Here is a 21,415-nt window from a genome sequence, read left to right as displayed (position 1 = left end):
AGTTATGTGGCCACATCTATATCAGATACATTTTTTGTATACTGCTTTGAAAGTCAAAGTTAATCCTTCCCTTGCTGCTGTGCTTTTATTCTCTTTGGTTTATTTGCTCCTCCCAGATACTAAGAATTTTATTCTCCTCTCATATTGCATAATCCTTCAAGGACATTGAATATTCTTCTTTGGACTTTTCATGTAACTTACCCAATTTTCTGTTATTTCCTGTCCCATTTTCCATTATTCAAATTACTTTGTCTCTTGGGTAGTCTGCAAAAAACCCCTACAAAATTAGCCTACAGAAGAGAAGATTCAAGGGGGATCTCATCAATGTATATAAATATCAGAAGGGAGGGTGTAAAGAAGATGGAGCCAGGCTCTTTTCAGTGGTGGCAGTGACAGGGCCAGAGGCAATGAAAACTGAAACACAGGAGGTTCCGTCTGAACATCAGGAAATACTTCTTTTACTGTGAGGGAGACTGAGCACTGGCACAAGTTGTCCAGAGAGGCTGTGAAGTCTCCATCCTTGGAGACATTCAAAAGCCGTCTGGACATGTTCCTGGCAACTGGCTCTAGGTGACTCCACTTGAACAGTGGAATTAGACAAATTGACCTCCAGAGGTCCCTTCCAACCTCAGCCATTCTGTGATTCTGTGAAAAAGTAAAAGGGATTAGAACTAATTTTAAATGTACTTTTTTGGCTCATACTTACATTTTTCTTTCTCTAGTTCTTAGACTTACATGGTGCCTAACATACATGTATGCTTACAACCAGCATGCAGCTGGACTGTTTGAGGAAAATATCTGTCCTAGCTATGGTTTTATCTTTGCAAAATGATGTTTTGTTTCTTAGTATCTCTAAGAATGCACAAATTTCCTTCATGAATGGATTGTCCTCATGTATTCTCAGCATACACAAAGGAAATGATCCATTAGACGTTCTGTTTCTGGGCAAGTATTTTTTGGTTAAAGTATTAAATAATCCGTATTTGCTGCAGACGAAAACAGAGTGAAATCTAAATTCAGTCTGTGCTGATTTCTATAGTTCTTCTACCAGAAAACAGATCTAGGATTTAAGCTATATTAAAAATAAATTTCCAGACCTGTGGTTTTCTGGTTGCTTATTTTTCTATGGAGGAATAAAGAAAAAGGAGATCTTAAAAATGTAAATGAAGTGTTGTATACCTGAAAATTACTTCAAACACTCTGTCTAAGGTGAGAGCATCATTCTAAGATTGGCTGAAGATTGATAGGAGGAACCTGACTGGTTTTTGAGCTCTTCTGATCTAGGTGTTCATGGGCAGTCACCTCTGTACTACACCTCTAGCCTCCTGTTTCTGACCCACACACCATCTAAATGTCCACTGAAACTGTTCTCCAGAAGTGTTGAGGGTTATTTCATCTTTGTATTAGGGGTCAGGCAGGTCTATTGCCAGCACACCGAGCACACAGTACAGAGACAGACATACAGAGCCTTTACACGCTCTCAGTCACTGCATAGCTCTCAGTAAATATCCAGTAGGGTCATTACTATACAATTAGACTCTCTATTGCATATAACCCAGTTTGATTTCTTTCCAGCATTCCTCCATGTTTGCGAAAAGGAAAGTAACCGTATATATTACCAGGTTAATGATACTATTTGAGGAAGTGATTTGAAATGTTCACAATTTTGAACTTCACCAAATTACTGTCTCAATAAGGCACTAGTTATAGTACCATCTGCTGCACCACATTGCATTAATGTGCTTAGAGCTAAATCCTCCTTGCCTTAGCCTCACAAGTAATCCCATTGACATCAATTTGTTCTTAAGTCTTCTAATAACTACAGGGAGTTGTAGTACTTTGCAAGATCACCTTCAGGGATCACAAAACACACAACAGCACTCTCTGCAGATAACTTGCTCTGTTAAATAACATGGCAAGAAAAACTGCAGTTTGACCTCTCCTTCATGCCTGGTGATTTTTGTCTTTGAGGGCTCAGATGTTCTGTATGAATTTGTAAATTTTTTCACTTCAATGACCCTGTGAAACAGTTGAACAGTGTAGCAAATAGGGGCAGATAAACTCAGCACTTCAGCAGAAAATCAGGTTTAATTGTTGCTTACTCTTCCTGTCTATGCCTACAGCGAATGCTGTGGCTAGTGCAACTTCTTTCTGCCCCAAGAGTGCTTGGATTTTGGATTTTCCTGCACAAGGGTTTTTTTCATAAGTTGTTTTAAAGACTTGCAGCATCACCATTCTGTAAAACTGAGGAAAGCTGTCTGTCTTTTTCAAAAAACAAATTTTCCTTAACTTACAGAAAGTAAGGATGTGAGGGTTTGGAAGCACTAAAAGGAAGTTACTGTTTTCTCTTGAGAGTTGTTCAGATATTTTCTTTAGAGCAGTGTTTTAAGGTCACTTTCTTATTCTTAAGTAGCAGTAATTTGAAGGGATTATCTTTTGTCAGGGGGCGAGAAGGTGTCAGCAAATTGTGGACTTCTTTAGTCCTTTTCTTATCTCAGTTAATTACAGACGGAAAGGTATAGAAGAGGATTCACTTCTTCCAAAGTCAAAACATGTTTCCACAGTGGCCTCCTCATAACAACCCAACAGGACATAAGTGTTCCTGAGCTTGAACTTTATTGTACTGAGAGCATGTCAGTCAAATATTTATTTGCCAATTTTGTCTTGCCCTATTTCCCATCTTTTTTCTGTCTCCCTCTGCTGTTCCCATTTTAGTTAGTAAGATGAATCTTTTGCTCTTTGTCTGTCTGTGTGTGTGTATTAAGAAAAATAGAAGAGAGGGGTGTTGCTGTTTTTATATGCTCATAAAACACAGGCTTTAGACAAGATGGAAAACACAGTTCAGGCTTTCTTCTATGATGTTCTGAGTTTTAGGGCTTGAAGGAAGGTGATGCTTGAGAGAGAAGTGTTTATTTATGCAAATATACACATTTAATGTGAGCCAGTGTTGTAGATATGATGTTGCTGTAAGTATAGCTCATCTTTTCCTGTAAGGTGGAAACAGCGGGAAGAAGGAAAGAAGTTGTTTACAAAAAGAGTTGCAGCTCCTTCTCTCCACACTCTCCCTCCTCCCTAATGTGTTTTGTTTGCTTGAATATAGTCTGTATTCTGTGATTTCAGAAGACACAGTCTAGAAGCATTTTGCTGTACAGAATATGTTTTCAGAGGGCTTCAGCGGTGTCTGGCATTTGTCAGGCTGCTGTGAGTTGTTCTTCAATAAATAAGCAGAACAGTAAAGTTACTATTAACAAAATGGTCCTAAGGCAACTCCCCCTAGTCACCTCCTAATTTCCAAATGGGCATGCCTTTCATTGCCACTCTTTGTGCATGAATTCATGCACGGTCATGTGTGCTGATGCAGATGAACAGCAGTGACATTATATCTTGCAGCCACGCTGGTGATGCCTTGTGTGGCAGTTACTCATGTGGAAGAGTGGTTTATGTAATCTCCTCATTCCTGCCCATGGGCTGGGAAAGGAAGAAGGACAGAAGGAAGGGAAGAGATTTATGAATGCTATGATGTGTCCACGTTTTTGCTATCACTTTAAGTGACTGCATTTTCTTAATGCAGTACCAGCACTAATAGCTGAACAAGCAGCAAGAAATAGTGCAAGAGGCTCTTACTCATATTCACTTGTGCTGTAAAATCATTTTCTCTTCTTATTGCTTTGATAAAATAAGCTGTCAAATTTACGTTTTAATTGTTGACCAATTTAACTTGAATAGTCCATGAGATTATTGGAATTGTCTGTCTTCAGTTTTGTTTTGTATAATTTTACTAACTTTGTAACAGATCTGGGTGATGTTTACGGAAAGGTCATTATATTTCTGTTCAATGACTTATTCCTTTGACCTGATTAGAGTATCTCTATAGATACCTACTTCTGATTAATCTTCAGTTCTTACAGCTGTTTTTATGTGCTCTAATTGTGACTGTGCCAGAATTGAGCTTGGAGGTCTACCTGCAACATTGCCCTAACTTGACTTTCGTCATCAATATTTGTCTCTGGTTTTGCTGGTCTACTGTCAGCTGGATGAACAGCTTAATCATTCGTTCTACTCAACCGGATATCCTTTTTCAAGCCTTCTCACTGCCTATTTCTCCTTAAGGCTCTTTCTTTTTGTATGCTTTAGAAATTGCATGTCCGAGTAAACTCCTGAAATGTAATCAGAAGTCTATCAGAGGAATATGATGGACATGGTTCTTCTGACTCACTAGTGTCTCAGAGAAAATTTAATCTCAGTAAGAAGTTCTTTAGAGCCTTTTCTTTTTGAGTTTTCCTGGAAACAAACAAAATATTCAGGAGAAATTTTCTTTCTACTTAAAATCATGAAACACTCATGTATGAACTTCTCTCTGGTGCCAGAGGTGATCTGTTTAAACACTGATTGATGTATCTGTTTCTTTTCTTCCCTTCCTTTTCTGAATTTTGCTAGATCCTCTGTAACTTCCTTTAAAATCAGGTTACTGATGAAAATTCCAAAAATCTGTATATCTACCTGAATGACTTCCATCCATTACTGTCTCCCTTATTTTTATTTTACAAACAGTGAACAGTATTCTATTTGGGTGTGGTGGTTTTTTTAGCAATGGTGTTTTTTCTGTGCTGAGATCCTCTTTTAAGTGAAAAAAGAGAGATACTTCAACATTTTATAACATCCGGAGTAACAAACATTCATTCTTAATTGTATAACGCGTATCTTTGGAAGAAATCATTCCTGGCAATTGCAATGAACTTTTCATAACATGAACATATGCACAAGTGAAGTCTTCCTCATTATCAAAAGCATTTTTAAGGACACAACATACTGCCTATGAATTATAATGGGCACATGCTCTGTTCAACAGAAGAATAAATAGATTTCAAAATGAAGAAGGGAATAGGCTATGGTGAGGAAAGCTGCAAGAGTCAAAACTTGTGGGTTATATTTCAGACTATGATTTGCTGTGTGTCTTTTGGGAAACCACTTACTTTCTCTGTTTATAGGTGTAAAACAAAAAATTTTCCAGAAGCATTTATATAAAAAAAAAGTTTAAGCTTTTATGTGATCAAATGGACAGATAAAAGTGGTACTCTGCAGAAGTAAAATTATATAATCCCAGATTTGCAGAGAAATATTTCTCAGGGCTGTTCCAGGTTTTCAAAGATCTTTGTACTAAAAGGTAAGTAACATTATGGAAGTGAATTTTCTTAGTTTTCAGCAGTGAATTTGATTGTAGCTGTTTTCTTTATGAGGCTGACAGATGTCATGTTCTTGTTTTTTCCTCAGAGTTCTTCCTGTCAGATTCCTAGCTTGGTGTTAGGCAAGATGAGCTAAAAGCAATTACTTTGCAAATCAAATTTCTTTAATGATAATTTAATCCATCTTTCTTCTACCAATCACCAGCATTTCTAGGTTAGTAGCACCCAGACTGTGCTGAATTTGAGTTACGCATCGGATAGTAGTTTCTAGCACTTTTGATACAAGACTGGCTGTAAGTCATTTCCTGGGGCATAACTTGTTAATGGCCTTAGCAAGTAGCTTATGTCATTAAAACTTTTATGAAATTATATGAAAGTGCTAAACAGAGCTCTATGTTCTTTGTTCTGTCTAATCTCTTTTCAGTTTTTCTAAGGTGTCAGTCATTGTGCTACCTAATATATTAGTCAGAAAGAAAAACAAGTCATTTCAAAACGAACTTCCAGTCTTGCTGTCCCAATTCCCCTTGCTTCTTTTGCTGTTACAATGCCCATCTGCTATGGACAGATGCTCAGGTGGCTTTCAAGAGGCTTGCTGGACTGTCTTTCCACAAGAGGCAAGCTAATGTACCAACACACCTGCTTTTACCTGTGGGTTTTCCGGAATATAATGCAAGAATCTTCAGCCAAGCTGGCTGCTACAGACATCTTTGGACTTGGGCCTACCTTTACCATAACGTTTGTCACCATACAGGAGATCCTGGGATGAATCAAAGTAATGGTAGTGGATTTCCCTAGGATTTTTTTTTTTTTTTTTTCATTCATCAGATCTCCCAAAATTATTGCTCTGTTAGAGAAATAGCAGCCCAGCCCCAGTCAGGGCAGGCTGGCTGCTTCCTGCTTCCTGGCCAAGACTATGAAGTTAGAATTTGACTAACTGCATCAAGATCACCTAAGAAAAGCCACTGAGATCTCAACTGAGTGACAAAGAATAAGGAAGAGCTGAGAGAGGAAGACCTCCAGGGACTGTAGCACAGGAAGCAGAATTATTCATGTGATAGTTCTGTCTGAGATGCAGCTCAGTTATCAAATTCAGTTGAATGTTTCCTGGGTTTGTGCTGATGTGTTTTATGGACTTACATTTTATGGAGCATTTAATCCAAAGATTCAATGACTTTTGTCAATGCCCACGACACTCCCAGTATTGATGGGAGCATTGTAGCAACATGTATCTTTGTGTTAAAATCCCAATTAAAAATGCAGCCCCCTCTTTTAATAACACAATTGAATGAATACAGATAACTTGCATAAATGCCTGTATAAAACTCACCACGGTTTTGGCAGCTGAATAAGAATTGAAGGCAGATGTGATGACAGGATAACTTTTGAGAGCATAGTAAGATTATCTTCCAGGGAAATACACCACCATAAAAGCCATGGGATCTGAGAAATTAAATCATGATTTCTTGCAGGATTAAGAGCAGTTTGCATGGGATAGCACTAAATTCAACACAGCTTTTGATCAGGTAGGATGAATAAGTGCTGCTAACATATAACTATTGATGAGTAATTCTAGAGTTTAAAGAAAGTGCTGTGTTTTCCATTGAAAGTGAAAGTGAGAACAAATATATCTGATATATCTAGTGGTCCTTACAGGATAGTACCCCAACTGTGATCAGTAGCATTTGCGTATGCAGAGCACAAGAACTATATATGCATAAAAATGTTCCTTCTGCAGTATGTTCTGATCCTGATTTGCTCCAGCATCTGCTGTCAGTCAAAGATTTCAGGAATTCCTTTATCTGGAACCTTCTGAAATTTATCTTTGTACTGTTGCACAATGTTTGATATTCCAGTTCAAATACAAGCTTTTAAACTATTAGCATTTACCTGTACGTGACTGAAAAGTATGACACAATGGAGTCATCTTGTCATTAAGGAGTAGAACCAGTTCTCAGGAGATCTGGTTCCACTGCGGACTTGTCAGGTCAAGATTACAAAACTCAGCCTTTCTGTGCCTTTTATCCTTAGTAAAATGGGTATAAACATACCTTTGATATTTGCCTTGCTTATTTTGGGATGTGATTTTCATTGGAGACTATAATATTACTGTCATAGAAACAAAAAGTAGTTGAAAATCCAATCACGATACAGTACTAGATTTTCTCCCCTCTCTCTCCCTCTAGATTTTTAGAGTGTGGGATATACAGACCCTTTCACTGCTGCAGGTCTTCCATGATAATCAAGGGAGTCCTGGAGAGATGGAGACCTCTGCCATGGTATTTGACAATGATCATGGCACACTTATCACCGGTATGTTACTACAGTTGATGCGTGAGAGTGTCCCCCTTCTCCTAGAATGCGATTTGCTTTATGATTACGTACAACTGAAGCTGAGTACAGGAATAAGGTATATGAGATGTACAGAATACTGGGACGTAGGGGTATTTGCACATTAAGACCATTTTAAAGTGGGTCTTGTTATACATGGTACTAATTTCAATATAGAAATATGCGTGAAAATATGCAGCATGGGAATTAATAGCAGGAACCAGAGGAAATGAGAAAGGCTTCTCTGAAGGCAAGGTGAGCCTTCCTCAGAAAAATTAAACTACAGATATTGCTCTGTAGCCTTGTTATTTCTTGAAAGCTACTAAGCTAATGATCTTCCCCTAACTATTCCTCTAGCACCCTCCTCCCATTTGGAGGTCAAAGCAGCAAAGTATAGTCTCTGTGGAGCCCTCACAAGTGTCTTCAAACTCCTTATTTAACTCAGTTAGCTACAAGCCCCACAATCTGTGGTGTCAACAGATGCACTGTCTGATTGATCAGGAATGAAATATTGTGGGAACTCATCCCAAGGTTTCTGGGCATTGTCTCCTGACTCTGTAGCAGGGAGCCTGGAACCTCCGAGGGACCAGAGCTTCGCTAGTGTCACTAAGGATGTTAGCCTTCTGTATCTAAGGCAGAGACTCTGGAAACTGGCAGGGTTTGTCTGCCCCAGAGACAGAGGAAAAAAAACAGCTTTGAACCTGTTCTGGGGCTATAGAGGCCTGAGAGACACCAGGCAAATAAGGTCATTGTCTTTGGAGACAGCTTTTTCTGTCCTTGGATTAGGAACAAGGCACAAAGCTTGCAAAGCTTGTCAAATCTGAGAAGATGAATGTGAAACATTTTGTTTTCAGTGACCTGGTAGTTTCTGCTGAATCTTTGTGCCAATAAACTTGTTTTAGAAGCCTAAATATATACATTGCACTGGAGTCCACAAATTGTTATATTTAGGCATTTGGTAAGCACTGCAAAGCTTAAGAAACTTCAGCTTCTAGGTCTTATTTAAAAAATGCCCAGAATATTAATCAGTCTAGTTTTTAAGGATTTTTAATCACTAAAGGATACAGATATGATCTTCAGTTCAAATTTAAGTTAGTGAGATTTTCAAGGTTTAGTAATGTAGGGATTTTACATGGATAAATCCTTGACAAAATGAGGTAACTTTGCCCTTATAAACAATGACTGGAGCAGTGCCTAAATATCTGTAAAAATCTGGTCCTGGACTCTGTTAATAATTCCATTAAAAGGCTAAGTGAATGACTCCTTGCCCCTGAAGAGGGCAAGAGATTGAGGCTATATGTGGGCAAATTAATTCTCATTGCTATGTACTTGGCTTTACAGAGGAGATTTTCAGTTATTAGTTCACTAACATCCATAAATCACGGCTCACCTTCATGCTTCATCTGAATATTGCCATAGCTTTCCTTCTGTGCCTTTTTCCAAGCTACTGGCCTCTAGGCCTGGACTTACGCCAAGTATTAGGCAATTTTGTCCTTTGCTGCATACTCACTGCTGACTGCTGCTCCTCTGCTGGTAGAACCATAGTAATACTGGAACCACAATAGGAGGCTGCATGTGTAGCCTGGCTTGTGAGTCTGCATTGTAAAAACCTTGTCCTCTTTTGTCTTGTTGTCCCCATCTGCCTCTCTGTCTTTGCAACCCTTCTGATCCGCGAGCACTGGAAGGTGTCTGGAAAATACCATTCTGACTTGCAGTGCTGTATGAAGGAAGGTACTGGAAAGACATCACCATTGCCTGAAGACAGAATTGCTTTATCTCGAAGAAAGCGGATACCAGAATTTATTTTAGTGATATATCTGCCAATTAAAGTTTTATTTATTTGGGTCCATTCCATTCCATGCCAACCCACTCTGGGACTGGGGGATTTATGGCTCCTCGTGATTTGGAGTCAAGGTATCAATCCCTTCAAAGGTGGGCAGATGGTCATTTAAGGCAAGTAAATACTTAGCCATTGTTTAACTGGTGCTTTGTGGGGAGCATGTGTCAATGTTTTCTGGTTTAGAGAAGAGATATTCTCAAGAAATGGACAATATTCTTTATGCTCTTCAGAACAACTCAAATGGACCCTATGGTTTACATAAAATCTTTTTATATCCAGGGAAAGTAACTGGTACTATATACAAAATGTATATATTCTCACTCCTCTCACCCTGTGCAGGTTCAGCTGTCATTGATATCTATCCCCTAACTCATATGATACAAGATACCAGACAGGTGCCACAGACACATGAGAAAAGCATCAATGTTCTGGTTTACAACAGGCCTTTTCACCAGATTCTCACTATCTGCTCTGAGTCAATACTGAAGGTGAGTGTAAGCTGTCACCATTTAAACTGAAAAAGAAAAGTCTCAGCTTTTTTTATTACAAACAAGTTACTGGGCAATTAGATAAGTGATTAGTGTTTGTTATTCAAAGTATTGGTTTTGTGGCTATTTTTGTGCTCAAATTCTCCAGGTAAGTGGCTGCCATGATGAATAAACTATTTGGTTTCAGCAGCATCACTTTTCTCAGATAACTACTTCCCTGACCTACACTGACATAACTGCACTGCAAGCACCAAGCAGATTGAGCAAGGCTTTGGAGGTACTGAATTTAGTTGTAATTCTATTTCCTTTGGCTGAACAGGTACACTTCATCTGTTCCTGCAATAGATTCTTGCAAGTATAGCAATAATAGTGGAAGTCCATTGGCTATTTAGTAGCTACAAAGGAAAATTTTAACTGCCATGATGTCAAACTGTGCATCCAATCAACAATTCATGCAAGCACAATTACACATTATTCATTAATTCAAAAGGTATATCTGATAAGCTTCTCTTTAAAGTTTAGGCAGTGCTTGAGTCCCAGTCAGCTTAGTAGAATATAAAAGTGAACTTTAGACATTCTATGGATTGGTATAAAACATGAACAAAGTCACTTTGTAAAAACAGGACTGTGTAAAAGAAGCTGCTCTCAGATAAAAAAATTCCTTCACCAAAATTGAAAAGTTTCATTGGCACATACAGTGTGCCTAAACTATAAAACCTGACTTTTTATCATCCTCTTTTGCTTCTTATTCTTTTGTCTGATCTGCTTCTATTTGACTAGCAGTTCTGAAACCAATTTGGTGACCTTCTGTAGAGCCTTTTCTCATTCAAATAATTTCCTAGAACATGTTGTTCTGAGCCTTCAGGATTTCAAGCCATACAGTGAGGGAGAAGTGTTGAATCTAATAGCCAGTTAACAAGAAAAATGAAGTGATGGAGATCACTTTTATCACTTTTTATCACATCTCTGTTTGTGTTGAAACATTAATGAAAAGATTACACTTGCCTACTAACTACCATTTACAATTGAACCACTAAAAAACAGTTGCCATGCAAGTGTCAGAAAACCCACAGACGAATAAAATTAATCATTACTGGTGTCATTAACAATGTGACTGATCATCAGAGGTCCGAGGACCTGCAGTTTTCATCAACTGTTGATGGGGTTAGATGGCAAGATTTGTAGGTAGAGGTAGCGTCTCTTATTGGGCCAGCTGGTGATGCATGCCATTCCTGTGGCAAAAGGCTTGTTTGTGTAAAGGTTTGGTCATTTTATACACCCAGAAAAGATGTTATTTCTCACGGTAAATCCTGCCTTCCTTAGACCACAATGGCTACAACACCATTACAGTTACAAGATAGTTTTGGGCACTTGGTGCTGCAGAAAATCAGATCCAGACAGTGCATATGACATGAGTAGCTACTTCATAAATCCAGTTGAATCTGAGCTACCCCACTACAGCGACCAAACTTTGTACTGGTAGTTCATTATAAAGCATTGCTTAAATTCCCAAAAGGATTAGATAATGATCAGATATAGGTGTTTCTACATTTTTGGACCAAATGTTTATGAAAAGCCTCATTTTGATATTCAGCATAGAAATTATAGCTCAAACCATTCTTTCTAGTTAGATTTCTTTGCTTTTGTACTGTAAAAACTCATTATATTTAACAACAGCCTCTCTGATTTAACAAGGGTCTTTCTCATAGCATACTAAACAGAGCCTCCCCTTGCCAGAATGGCTTCTCTGTGGAGAGGGACATTTTCAGGGAAATCACACTAGTATTTCAGTAAAAGAGCGTGGTAGTGTGCTATTGTGACAGAGAACCTATTTCACGGGATGTGAGAATTTGCTCTTGGAAGCATTCGTCTTTCTCTGTCTACACTAGAACATATTGTGTGATGAGTTTTAGAGGATGTAGTACAAATAATTACCATCTTATTTTTTCAGGTCTGGGACCTAGAAACTGGATATCAAATATATCAGATTGAAGATGCGCATGGGCTGAATACTGAAGTGACCTGTGCAGCTATTGAAAGAAATGGTTTTTATCTTGCTACTGGGGCAATTGATGGTAAAGCAATTAAATAATTACCACATTTTTATTACATTTATTTAAAATGACATGTTACAGGAGCAGACAGAACTCTTTGACTTTACTGTATCAGTGACAGAAGAACGAATTTTGGCTTTCTTCCAAGGTGGGAGGAAGTATGCACAGAAAGGAATGCACGGCTATCGGTCTGGGGAAAAGGGCGGGGGGGCGGGGTGGGTATTTGATAGGTGATTCATAGAAAGGTGATTTTTGGCTGCTTGGGCTCTGGTACTTTGCTAGCCTATTGCTCTCTGGAATACTATCTTCAAAGCTCTTGGCCTGAAAAGATGTTTCCTCATAGGACTTAGGACCTAGCTCTGTAACTAAATGGCTGCAGATGGAGAACAGTAGTTTTTCAGTTTTATAGTATCTAAGGTCAATTTTGTACTGTCTGCAAGCACTGAACACTAGAATATATATATCTACATGTTTCCTGAATTTTTCACGTGTTATTTAGGGTGCATTAATTTTAGGTAATGTGACAAGACCAAGAGGCAAACTTGCAGCAAACTTTAATAATTTTTTAATCTGTTAACATGACTGAATAATTCTTCTCACATTCAAATGTTCAAGAGTACACACCTGAAGTTAAAATATAGGAAATATATGAAAGCTGCCTCACATAAAGAGGAGATGGCCTTTTCCAAATGGTATACTGACTAATGTTTCTTGTTTGTACTTGGGAGCAAAGACTGCACCCTTTATGGATCTTAAGAGCACAACAGAAGGTGAATGCTATCAAGTCTCACAAAAGTGAAGTCATATGTAATAACTGCTTCACTTAAGATAATGCTGTAGCTCCTTCTCCCCACTAGCTCCGTGGGACAAGTCCAGCAACCAGGTCCCTCTGCTCCTTGCTGTAGCTCAGAACCTGAAGTCTTCTCCCTGACAGCCCACATTCTGCTTGCTCTCTAATGACGTTAGTCCAGAAACAGAAGTAAGATAGGCAGTGGTCTTTCATCCTGGGCTGCAGCATAAAACAGACATGGAAAAAAGATGGAAAAATGGTGGGGCTAGTGGTAAAGATATTTTCTGGTAAGTTTTGTGTCCGTAAGGGTGCTTTCCTAAGAAATACACATACTGTTACAGCTTTTGAAAAACCAGTGACCTAGCTCTGAACCTTCAATTGGATTTTCTTTTTTCTTCTCCTTCCCTGTTTGATCTAGTTCAAGTTTCTGACTTTGAGGCACAGGTTATTGCTGAAAGTTCATTCCCTTTTGTATATCTTTCTCATCCATGTGTAGGAACAGTGAAAATTTGGGAGTTTGAAAGTGGGCAGGAACTTAAAGCCTTGCCTTCGGCCCAGCACAGCAAAGATGACTGTCGTCTGCTGAAGACAGTTTATCTGAAGGCTAATGAGAGTCAACATGTACTTCTTGTTTTGCAGCAGAATGGGAAGATGAAAATTATTCAGGTTTTTTAAATGTATTTTTTTTTTCCTAATGCCATTTGGTAGCTCTTAATTTTTGAGGTAAAATAGGACTTTTTCATTAATTAGTAGATAAACTTTTAGAAACTGTCAAGGAAAAATCCACTTTCTGCATGTCATCAAATTAGCTTTCTGCCTTTCTGTCTAAGTGTTAATATGTTCATTAGTCCATTGCTGGTTTTCAGCATTCTGATAACTTCTTTCCTTGCATTTGCTTTTCTGTTTGTGATTGAGGTTTCAGTAGTTATAGATCCTTTAAGGTAAAAGCTTTAAAATATTGTTGTTATTGTTATAGTGTTTACCCTGTTTAAAAAGTTTCTAGTTCACCAGCAGCTGAGACTGGTTAGAACTGTTCCTGCAAATCCTGTTTATGTATTTAGCCCCACTGCACTGGTCAGAGCCCTGCTTTTTAACAGCACCTCAGGCCTAGGGCCATGTTCTCATGAGGCAGCTGTACCTTTTCCTCCTTCACTGCTGCCTTTCAGCCTTAGTGTGCTCTTCGGGCAGCGGAAGACACAGCATCACCTTCTTGGGTTCTGGATACCTGTCCTTTGTAGAGATCACTGTCGCAGTTCAGCAGCTGAGCCCTCAGATTCAGATATTGCTGACCCATCCCAGTCATTTGTATGCCATAAAGGCTCCATTTAATATTTACTAATAGGAAGCTCCCATGACTCAGGATTCAGTTTCACAAACCTCAGAGGCCTCAGGCCCATACACTTATATCACTTTGAAGCTCTTCAACTGTAGCCTAATATCCCTCTTGGTATATTTTCCCTCTATGGAGAGTAGGTGACCATGGTATTATCCTGCAAAAAAACCTCAATATCAGAAAAGATTTTGGCTAAAAGATTTTTTTTTTTTTTAATAAAATTACTAGATTAAGACAGTGGCTGCTTTAGAACTGATACAAAGAAATTAGATAGTAATAAATCAGATAGATTGACTTGCTTGTCTTGATTTTGAGAGTCTACTCAGTGTTCCCTTCAGCTAAAATTAACAGGATGCATTTGGAGCTCACAATAATTGTGGTTTCATGTCTCAGACAAACATGTTTCTGTAGAATTTTCTTCTTCAAACTGGAATATTTTACTTGGAAAAACACTCTCCTCCTGAAACTTTAAATCCGCTATGTGCAAGGGAACAAAGGCTGTGGGGAGAAGTAATAAGTTTTACTAAACAGATGATACATTTAGGAGGAAAAAAGCATACAAGCTCTCATCTTGGTAAATAATTTATTACTTTTGAGCTTCCTGCTAATAAAAAGCTGTTTTATGAAGGGCTTGCATTTGATATTCAGATTTTTCTTAAATACTATATCACACCAATTGCCCCCCAGTGTTATTACTGAAATTGTAAAATCGTTTATGCAATGTAAATTTATCCCTTGACAAACAGGTTGGTGAGGAGTTGAATCTCCTCCAAGTCTTTATGAATCTAAGTACATTAATACTGTTTCACATAATTGCAGAAATATTTTTTTATACAAATGTTTCAGTGATAATGAGAAATACAGGTTGTTATTATTATTACCTTTTTAAGAGGTTCTGAATATGGTAGTTAGCAAGGTAAACTTGAGTAATGCCCCAAAACCAGTTCATCCTTTGCAGGAATCTACTATAGATCTCTCAATTTTTAGTCCTTCCCCCAAGGTATTTCTTGTTTGATACACTTAATATGATAAGATTTACTAAAATCTTAATCATTGCTTCGTTCTGGAGTTCAAGACATCTATGAAAACAGTAGAAAACCTAAGGAGCTGATTTCAATCCCAAAACGGACAGAAATATCAAAGTTCAAGCAGAAACTACATACTGAAGTGATTTTATTATGGTTGGAAAAACTGTCAAGGTTACTCCCAGTAGCCTCTAGGCACAATGGGGAGGAATCAACGACTCGAGGCCATGGCTAAACCACAGCTTATTCTGCTCACACAATCGGAACAACCACCAGTTTTTCTGGTACAGTACATATGAACTGGAGACTAGCAATGTTAATAAAATAAGGTGCTATAACTGAAGAGACAACTTACTTTAAAGGGGTAGTTAAACTGAATAAAATCAAAAGCTCTGAACTCCACAGCTGGACAGCTTCTAATATAACAGCAGGTAATTTAAAGTGAGCTGGAATATCTCTGGCTGGTGCTTCAGTTTGCAGTGTAGGCATATGCTAGGTGATACCTGTAATAGTTTTTGCAGTTTGACACAGAAAACAGTCTTTTGACACACACTTGCTGATAATTTTCTTATGAATAGAGAAATCCTTTCCTTCTTCCTTCATTAATTCAGTTATTTTAATAGGGTAACTCAGTTCAAACATATCTATATGTCACATGGGTGCTTCCTGAAGCAGTGTCATTTCCACGAAGGAATCCAGTTGTGTCTCTGTCACTGAAGCCTGACACCTTACAAACACATGATTTTTTTCCGGATATTCAGCTGCCGTCTGACACCAGCTCTCTGAGGAATGATACAGAGGTGAGAAACACTTCAAAGTTCCACACTGTTTACAGAAGATTAGAAAGTAAAAGGTTTACTGTGCCCTCAGGGATTTCATATTTTAGCAACAGGATAAGAACCAAGTAAGTATTCCAAACTTTTCAGTACACTGAAGGTCTAAAATAAATCATGTAAGAAAGTGATTGTTTCTAAGGCCTTGTTGTAGTTTAACCCCAGCCGGCCAACTAAGCACCACACAGCTGCTCGCTCACTCTCCCCGCCCCCCGTGGGATGGGGGAGAGAATAGGAAGAGTAAAAGTGAGAAAACCTGTGAGTCGAGATAAAGACACTTTAATAGGTAAAGCAAAAGCCACTCACACAAGCAAAGAAAACAAGGAATTAATTCACTACTTCCCACCGGCAGGCAGGTGTTCAGCCATCCCCAGGAAAGCAGGGCTCCATCACACGTAATGGTTACTTGGGAAGACAAACGCCATCACTCCGAACATTCCCCCTTCCTTCTTCTTCCCCCAGCTTATATACTGAGCATGATGTCATACGGTATGGAACAGCCCTGTGGCCAGTCGGGGTCAGCTGTCCTGGCTGTGCCCCCTCCCAGCTTCTTGTGCACCTGGCAGAGCACGGGAAGCTGAAAAGTCCTTAAATGGTGTAAACACTACTCAGCAACACCCAAGACATCAGTGTGTTATCAACATTATTCTCATCCTAAATCCCAAACACAGCACTATACCAGCTACTAGGAAGAAAATTAACTCTATCCCAGCTGAAACCAGGACAGGGCTCTATCTGCCTAATAATCCATTGCATGGTTGTTGCCATGATTGAGCAGCTGCTCTGAACATATGCTTCACATTCCTGTACAAAATAGTAAGTTAAGGTTCTTGTATAAAGTCTTCTTTGAAATGCCTTTCATTACTATAGCTAGATTGACCTTCAGTAACAGTGGCACATAAAGATCAAGCTGGGTGTTAAAGCGATTCCATTGTCTCTTGTTATTGCTTTGGTAAAACAAGATGTCAGATTTATGTTCCAATTATTGACCAATTTAACTTGAATAGTCCATGAGGCTTAAGTTTTGTTGTGTATAACTTCACCAACTCTGTAACAGATCTGGATGACATTTATGGAAAGGTCATCATATCTCTGTTCAATGACTTATTCCTTTCACCTGACTACAGTATCTCCATAGATAGCTACTTCTGATTAATCTTCAGTTCTTACAGAGGTTTTCACATGCTCTAATTGCAACTGTGCCATTGATAGCAGGTCAGGTTGGCAAACGGAGGCTGCTGTCCCCTGCAGCTGGGTGTCTCCCAGTCCTATCACTCCCTGCTTCCTTCTGGTGCTTCTGTGTAGCTCAAATACAATAGTATTAGAATAGCATTGAATATGCAGTTGTTGTAGACACTGTCAATTTAGGCATCCTGTTAAATTAACAATTAAAACATTTCACTCTCTAGTGTCCACATTGCTTCTACTCTTTTTTTTTTTTTTTATTTTCTTTGCAGAATTTTGTACCTTCTGTGGAAATGAAGTGTTTTGATGTTTTAAAAGTAGAAGGATGCAGTTTGATAGCTACAGGAAGTGCAAATGGTGCAATAATTTTGTGGGATTTTGAATCTGCCTCTGTGAGATGCCTGTAAGTATTGCTTTTATAGAGGCATTTTGATCTCCAGTATTTCATACAAACTTTTCAAATGGCATACTGGAAATTCTGATACCCAGCTGTAAAGGATGATGGACAAACAGGAGTTAAAGTCGCAATTTATGTGGGTTCCACTTCAAATTACTTTTCTAGCTAGTCCTGACATTGCAGGTAGGAGAATTGATCAAGAGAGAGAGTCATTTGGGGAAGGGATGATGTAATTAAGAATAGTGTTTTAACATAACTCAGCACTTCCACTGAAGGAAACTCTCACTATGTAAGTCACTCTGTCATTGACTAGAGGCTGCTACTGAGCTCTAGAAACATCCTTATTTTGGAAGTTTCATGTTTGGGAGGACATCTGAAAATAATGCCACTTCAGATGATAATGGCAGATGTTCTACATTATCAGTATCAGTATCATTGTTTATACCTAGAAGACTAGAAGTCACATTCAACAAGGAGGAATCTGAAGTGATTTTGGAGGTTTAGGAGTAAAAATCTTCCATAGAAAGTGACAAAAAGTGAGCGTAGGATGGTTCCAGATATTTTGGAATTGAGCTGCTACCTCAGGAAAGTGAAAAATGACAACATGTCTTGTTAGACTGAGTGGAGCAGCATGGCAGTATTTCTGTGTTGGTGATGGGATACATGCCTTTCAAGACCATATAAAGTCGATATTTAACTATCCTACCCAATAGTTTCACAGCATGCTTCATATGTAAAATTGGCATGTTTGTGAGAAAGCGAGCTGAGTTTTTCTTTACCATGGGAAATAATCAAAACTTAACTGCAGTTCTGGCTCTGTCTCTTCCTTTGCTTTTGCCTCCCCGTATATGAGGGAGCCAATTCATGTGGATGCATGGAAGACAGGAAAGTCAATGCTTTGTAACTAGAGTATTTTACCCAGGGTTCACATGACTGGTTTGAATGCCAAGAACAACGTACTTTTCTAACATTAACTTAGCTAGTTAACTTCAACATAAGTTACTTTACTTTTCTCTTAAACACTAATTCTCAAGAAAATACTTAGCTGAATGAAATGTTCATCATTCTGTCAGGTTCCTATTTTTCCTGGTACAGGGACATTCTGTACCTACTCTTCACTGACATTAATCCATAACTGATTAACTGATTGTGAAAAACTGTCTAAAACTTTTAGGTGACATGCATTCTGTGAAATGAAATGTTTAATTTTTTAGATTACAAATAAAGTCTGCAACTTTTTCTGAGAACAATACGCAACCTGACACATCCTGAACAAACATCTGTATTTTCAGATGTAAAATTAATGAAGACAGCCAGGCTTCAGTTCTTCAAGCATCTGGAGTCAATGCGGTGTTATTCCTTGTGCATACAGCTTTCTTTTCCAGGTAACTGTGCGCATTTTATCTTCCCCAGGACAGGCTCAGTCATTTGGAATTTTGTTGTAGTAAACAGATGTAATGTTTGTCCAAGATAGCTGATTTAAACTTTGATTTTCTTTGCATTTAATCAAGTTCAAACAGTTAAGTAGCTTTCTCATCCTTCAGCTTGTGTAATGCTTATCAATCCATATTATATATTCTTTTTTTTACCACTCCACTAAGCTATCCTTTTGTCCTCTAAATGACCTCATATGTCTCAATTCTGTTGAAGAATTCAACAGAAGTCAGCTTTTGTCAGGTATTAGTTTTCCTGTGTACTGTACCTTCTTTGATTCTTATCTCTGTGAGATAACTCTGTGTGGCAGCAGGCTTTTTCTTTATTTTAAACCTGATACAATCCTCACAGTATTAGATACTCTCAGCAAACAAACAGAGGGGCGAGCTCATTGAAGTGTGCAGCCTCAAGTTTCATCTTAAAACAAACTAGAAGCTGGCATATGTTGGTAGTGTTGGATGGAGAACAAAATTTTAGCCAAATATGCTCATTTTGAGAGAAAGGCATTGCATATGTACATAACTTCAGAAGTGCTTGTCTTCCAATGGATATGCAAAGGCAATGGTAGCCAAAAGGACTCAGTATGATTTAAATACTTATGCAGCTTTAAGGACTTAAGCAATTACGTAGCTTTTTTGCTCTCCTGAATCATAGGGATGGTTTAGGGTCTTATGTTGCTTTAAAACCTTCAAGTAGCTTATGCATTTACTACACCCCTAAATGTACCAGTGCCAGTTAATTGGACATAAATTTGCTTTTTGACATTATAGCTTAATTATTAATTTAATAAATCCTAGCTAAATTAAAATGTCGTGATTACAAGCCACAGAATTTTTTATAAATCAAGAAAAGTTCTGATTATGCTTAAGCAGGAGTATCCTACTATTTCTTTGAATCATATAGGCTTAGGATGTTTTGTACGTACTGGGAAGGTACCTGGATGAATTTGACTGTGATCATATATACACACACAATGTTCAAGAACGGTAGCAAGTTTGTAAAAATCAAACACTGAAAAATTACAAAGTCATTGCCACCTGTCCAAATTTAAGTGGGCTACCCCAGCTGCATTCTTTCTATATGTTTTACATTATCCCAGTTATTCAGATACTCTTGTCAAAAACAGCAGCTGTGACATTGGTGTAAGTTATGTGGCCAGAACCTCACACCAGCACAGTTGAACTTTTCTTGACTCAGAAACACAAACGTTGAAGATGACCTCCAAATTTTTTTCCTGAGTTTCTTCCACAGAATCCCATTTCTGATCATTATCTTAACAGATCAAAAATAAGTTTCTATAATTAATTAAAAACTATTTGCAGAGCAAAGCACTGTGTAAAATGAAAGGCAGCAAGCCATTGGCATGCACTGAATTTTTCCCCTTCACTTCTTGAGGATGAACACCAATGATAATTTTTATTTACTATGGATTTAATTTGCTCAAAACTCTTGACAGGAGAGGTTGGCTGTGCAATATATAAATATGGCTTAGTTACTTAGACAAATTTCTAAAACACCAACAACCCTCAGTCTAATCAGTCTCATCAATTCAGGCACTATTTTATTATGCGTTATTACACTGGCTTATGTTGATTTCCAGATAGCAAACAGTATCTTCAAGAATGTTAGTGATGTCCAATAATTTCTTTCACACAGGAAAATTAGTTCCCTGCCCTCTGCTACTGTAAGGAGTGGTATCAGTGCCATTCCAGAGCGCAAGAGCAGTTCTTTGAATCTACATAAGGTAGGTATAATGGCTTCATGGATTCGGTAGCATTCAAAACAAATTTCTGTTTTCATTTTGGTTTTGGCTTTAAAATCCTGTAGCTTACTAAAATCCCTCCATAAAGCCATGCACAAAACTAAATATCAAGAATTACAGAGAAATGAACTTTGTTCACCTAAGCTGAATGAGGTGGGGAATTAAGAATACATTCTGTCAGGCAGCTAGCTCTGTGATACATGGAATAGCCGACTATCAAAGTGTTTGTCAGATGCTTATCACTAGCAATTCTGACTTTCAAATGGGGGTATAGAAGAACTCAAAGGGGAAGGTAAATAGACAAATCATGAAGTACTTGAATAAAAGTGGAACCACAGCTACACTGCAGCCACACTTGCTGGGATACATTGCTTTCAAATGACAGTATGAGAACTTTTTTTAATTTACCATCGAGATGCCAGTGTCTCAATCTGTGTATTTTTGCTAAGGATAGTGTTATGATTTTTGTGACACTTTTTGTCCTTTTATGCCAGAAGAACATGCCATATCTGCAGAGCAACAAATAGCAAATAGGCAAAAAGAGGAGAAATTTGCTACCTCTCAGATTCTTTCCAGCATATCGATTCGGCAGAGCATGGCACTTTCATAGATTCCCAAGTAGACACAGGCCTAAGTGTCATCCACAAACTAAAGTACACAATATCTTGTGCTATGTAGTCATTAGAATAACAAAATGGACAGTCATTTGTAGCTCTTAAAAAGATCCCCAAAAGCCCAACACATCAAGCCTTACAGATCAATA

At 38.2% G+C, this 21,415-nt stretch overlaps 1 protein-coding gene across 1 annotated transcript in view; it reads left to right on the top strand.

Annotated features, from left to right (window-relative positions):
• WDR64 (WD repeat domain 64) overlaps positions 1-21,415 on the top strand; it is a gene marked incomplete at both ends in the record, with an annotated part of 82,399 nt that overhangs the window by 45,955 nt on the left and 15,029 nt on the right. Inside the window, 8 exons of the mRNA XM_082305459.1 lie at positions 7,367-7,493; positions 9,691-9,839; positions 11,791-11,914; positions 13,180-13,349; positions 15,665-15,841; positions 17,332-17,462; positions 18,749-18,841; positions 20,547-20,634. Coding sequence (XP_082161585.1) covers positions 7,367-7,493; positions 9,691-9,839; positions 11,791-11,914; positions 13,180-13,349; positions 15,665-15,841; positions 17,332-17,462; positions 18,749-18,841; positions 20,547-20,634 — 1,059 coding nt within the window. The remainder of the gene's footprint in view (positions 1-7,366; positions 7,494-9,690; positions 9,840-11,790; positions 11,915-13,179; positions 13,350-15,664; positions 15,842-17,331; positions 17,463-18,748; positions 18,842-20,546; positions 20,635-21,415) is intronic.

This window comes from Platalea leucorodia (assembly GCF_965183815.1).
Source record: "Platalea leucorodia genome assembly, chromosome: 3".
Classification (NCBI taxonomy): domain Eukaryota; kingdom Metazoa; phylum Chordata; class Aves; order Pelecaniformes; family Threskiornithidae; genus Platalea; species Platalea leucorodia.
The sequence above is the reverse complement of the archived record's forward strand: the minus strand, read 5'-3'. Positions and strand labels throughout refer to the sequence as shown.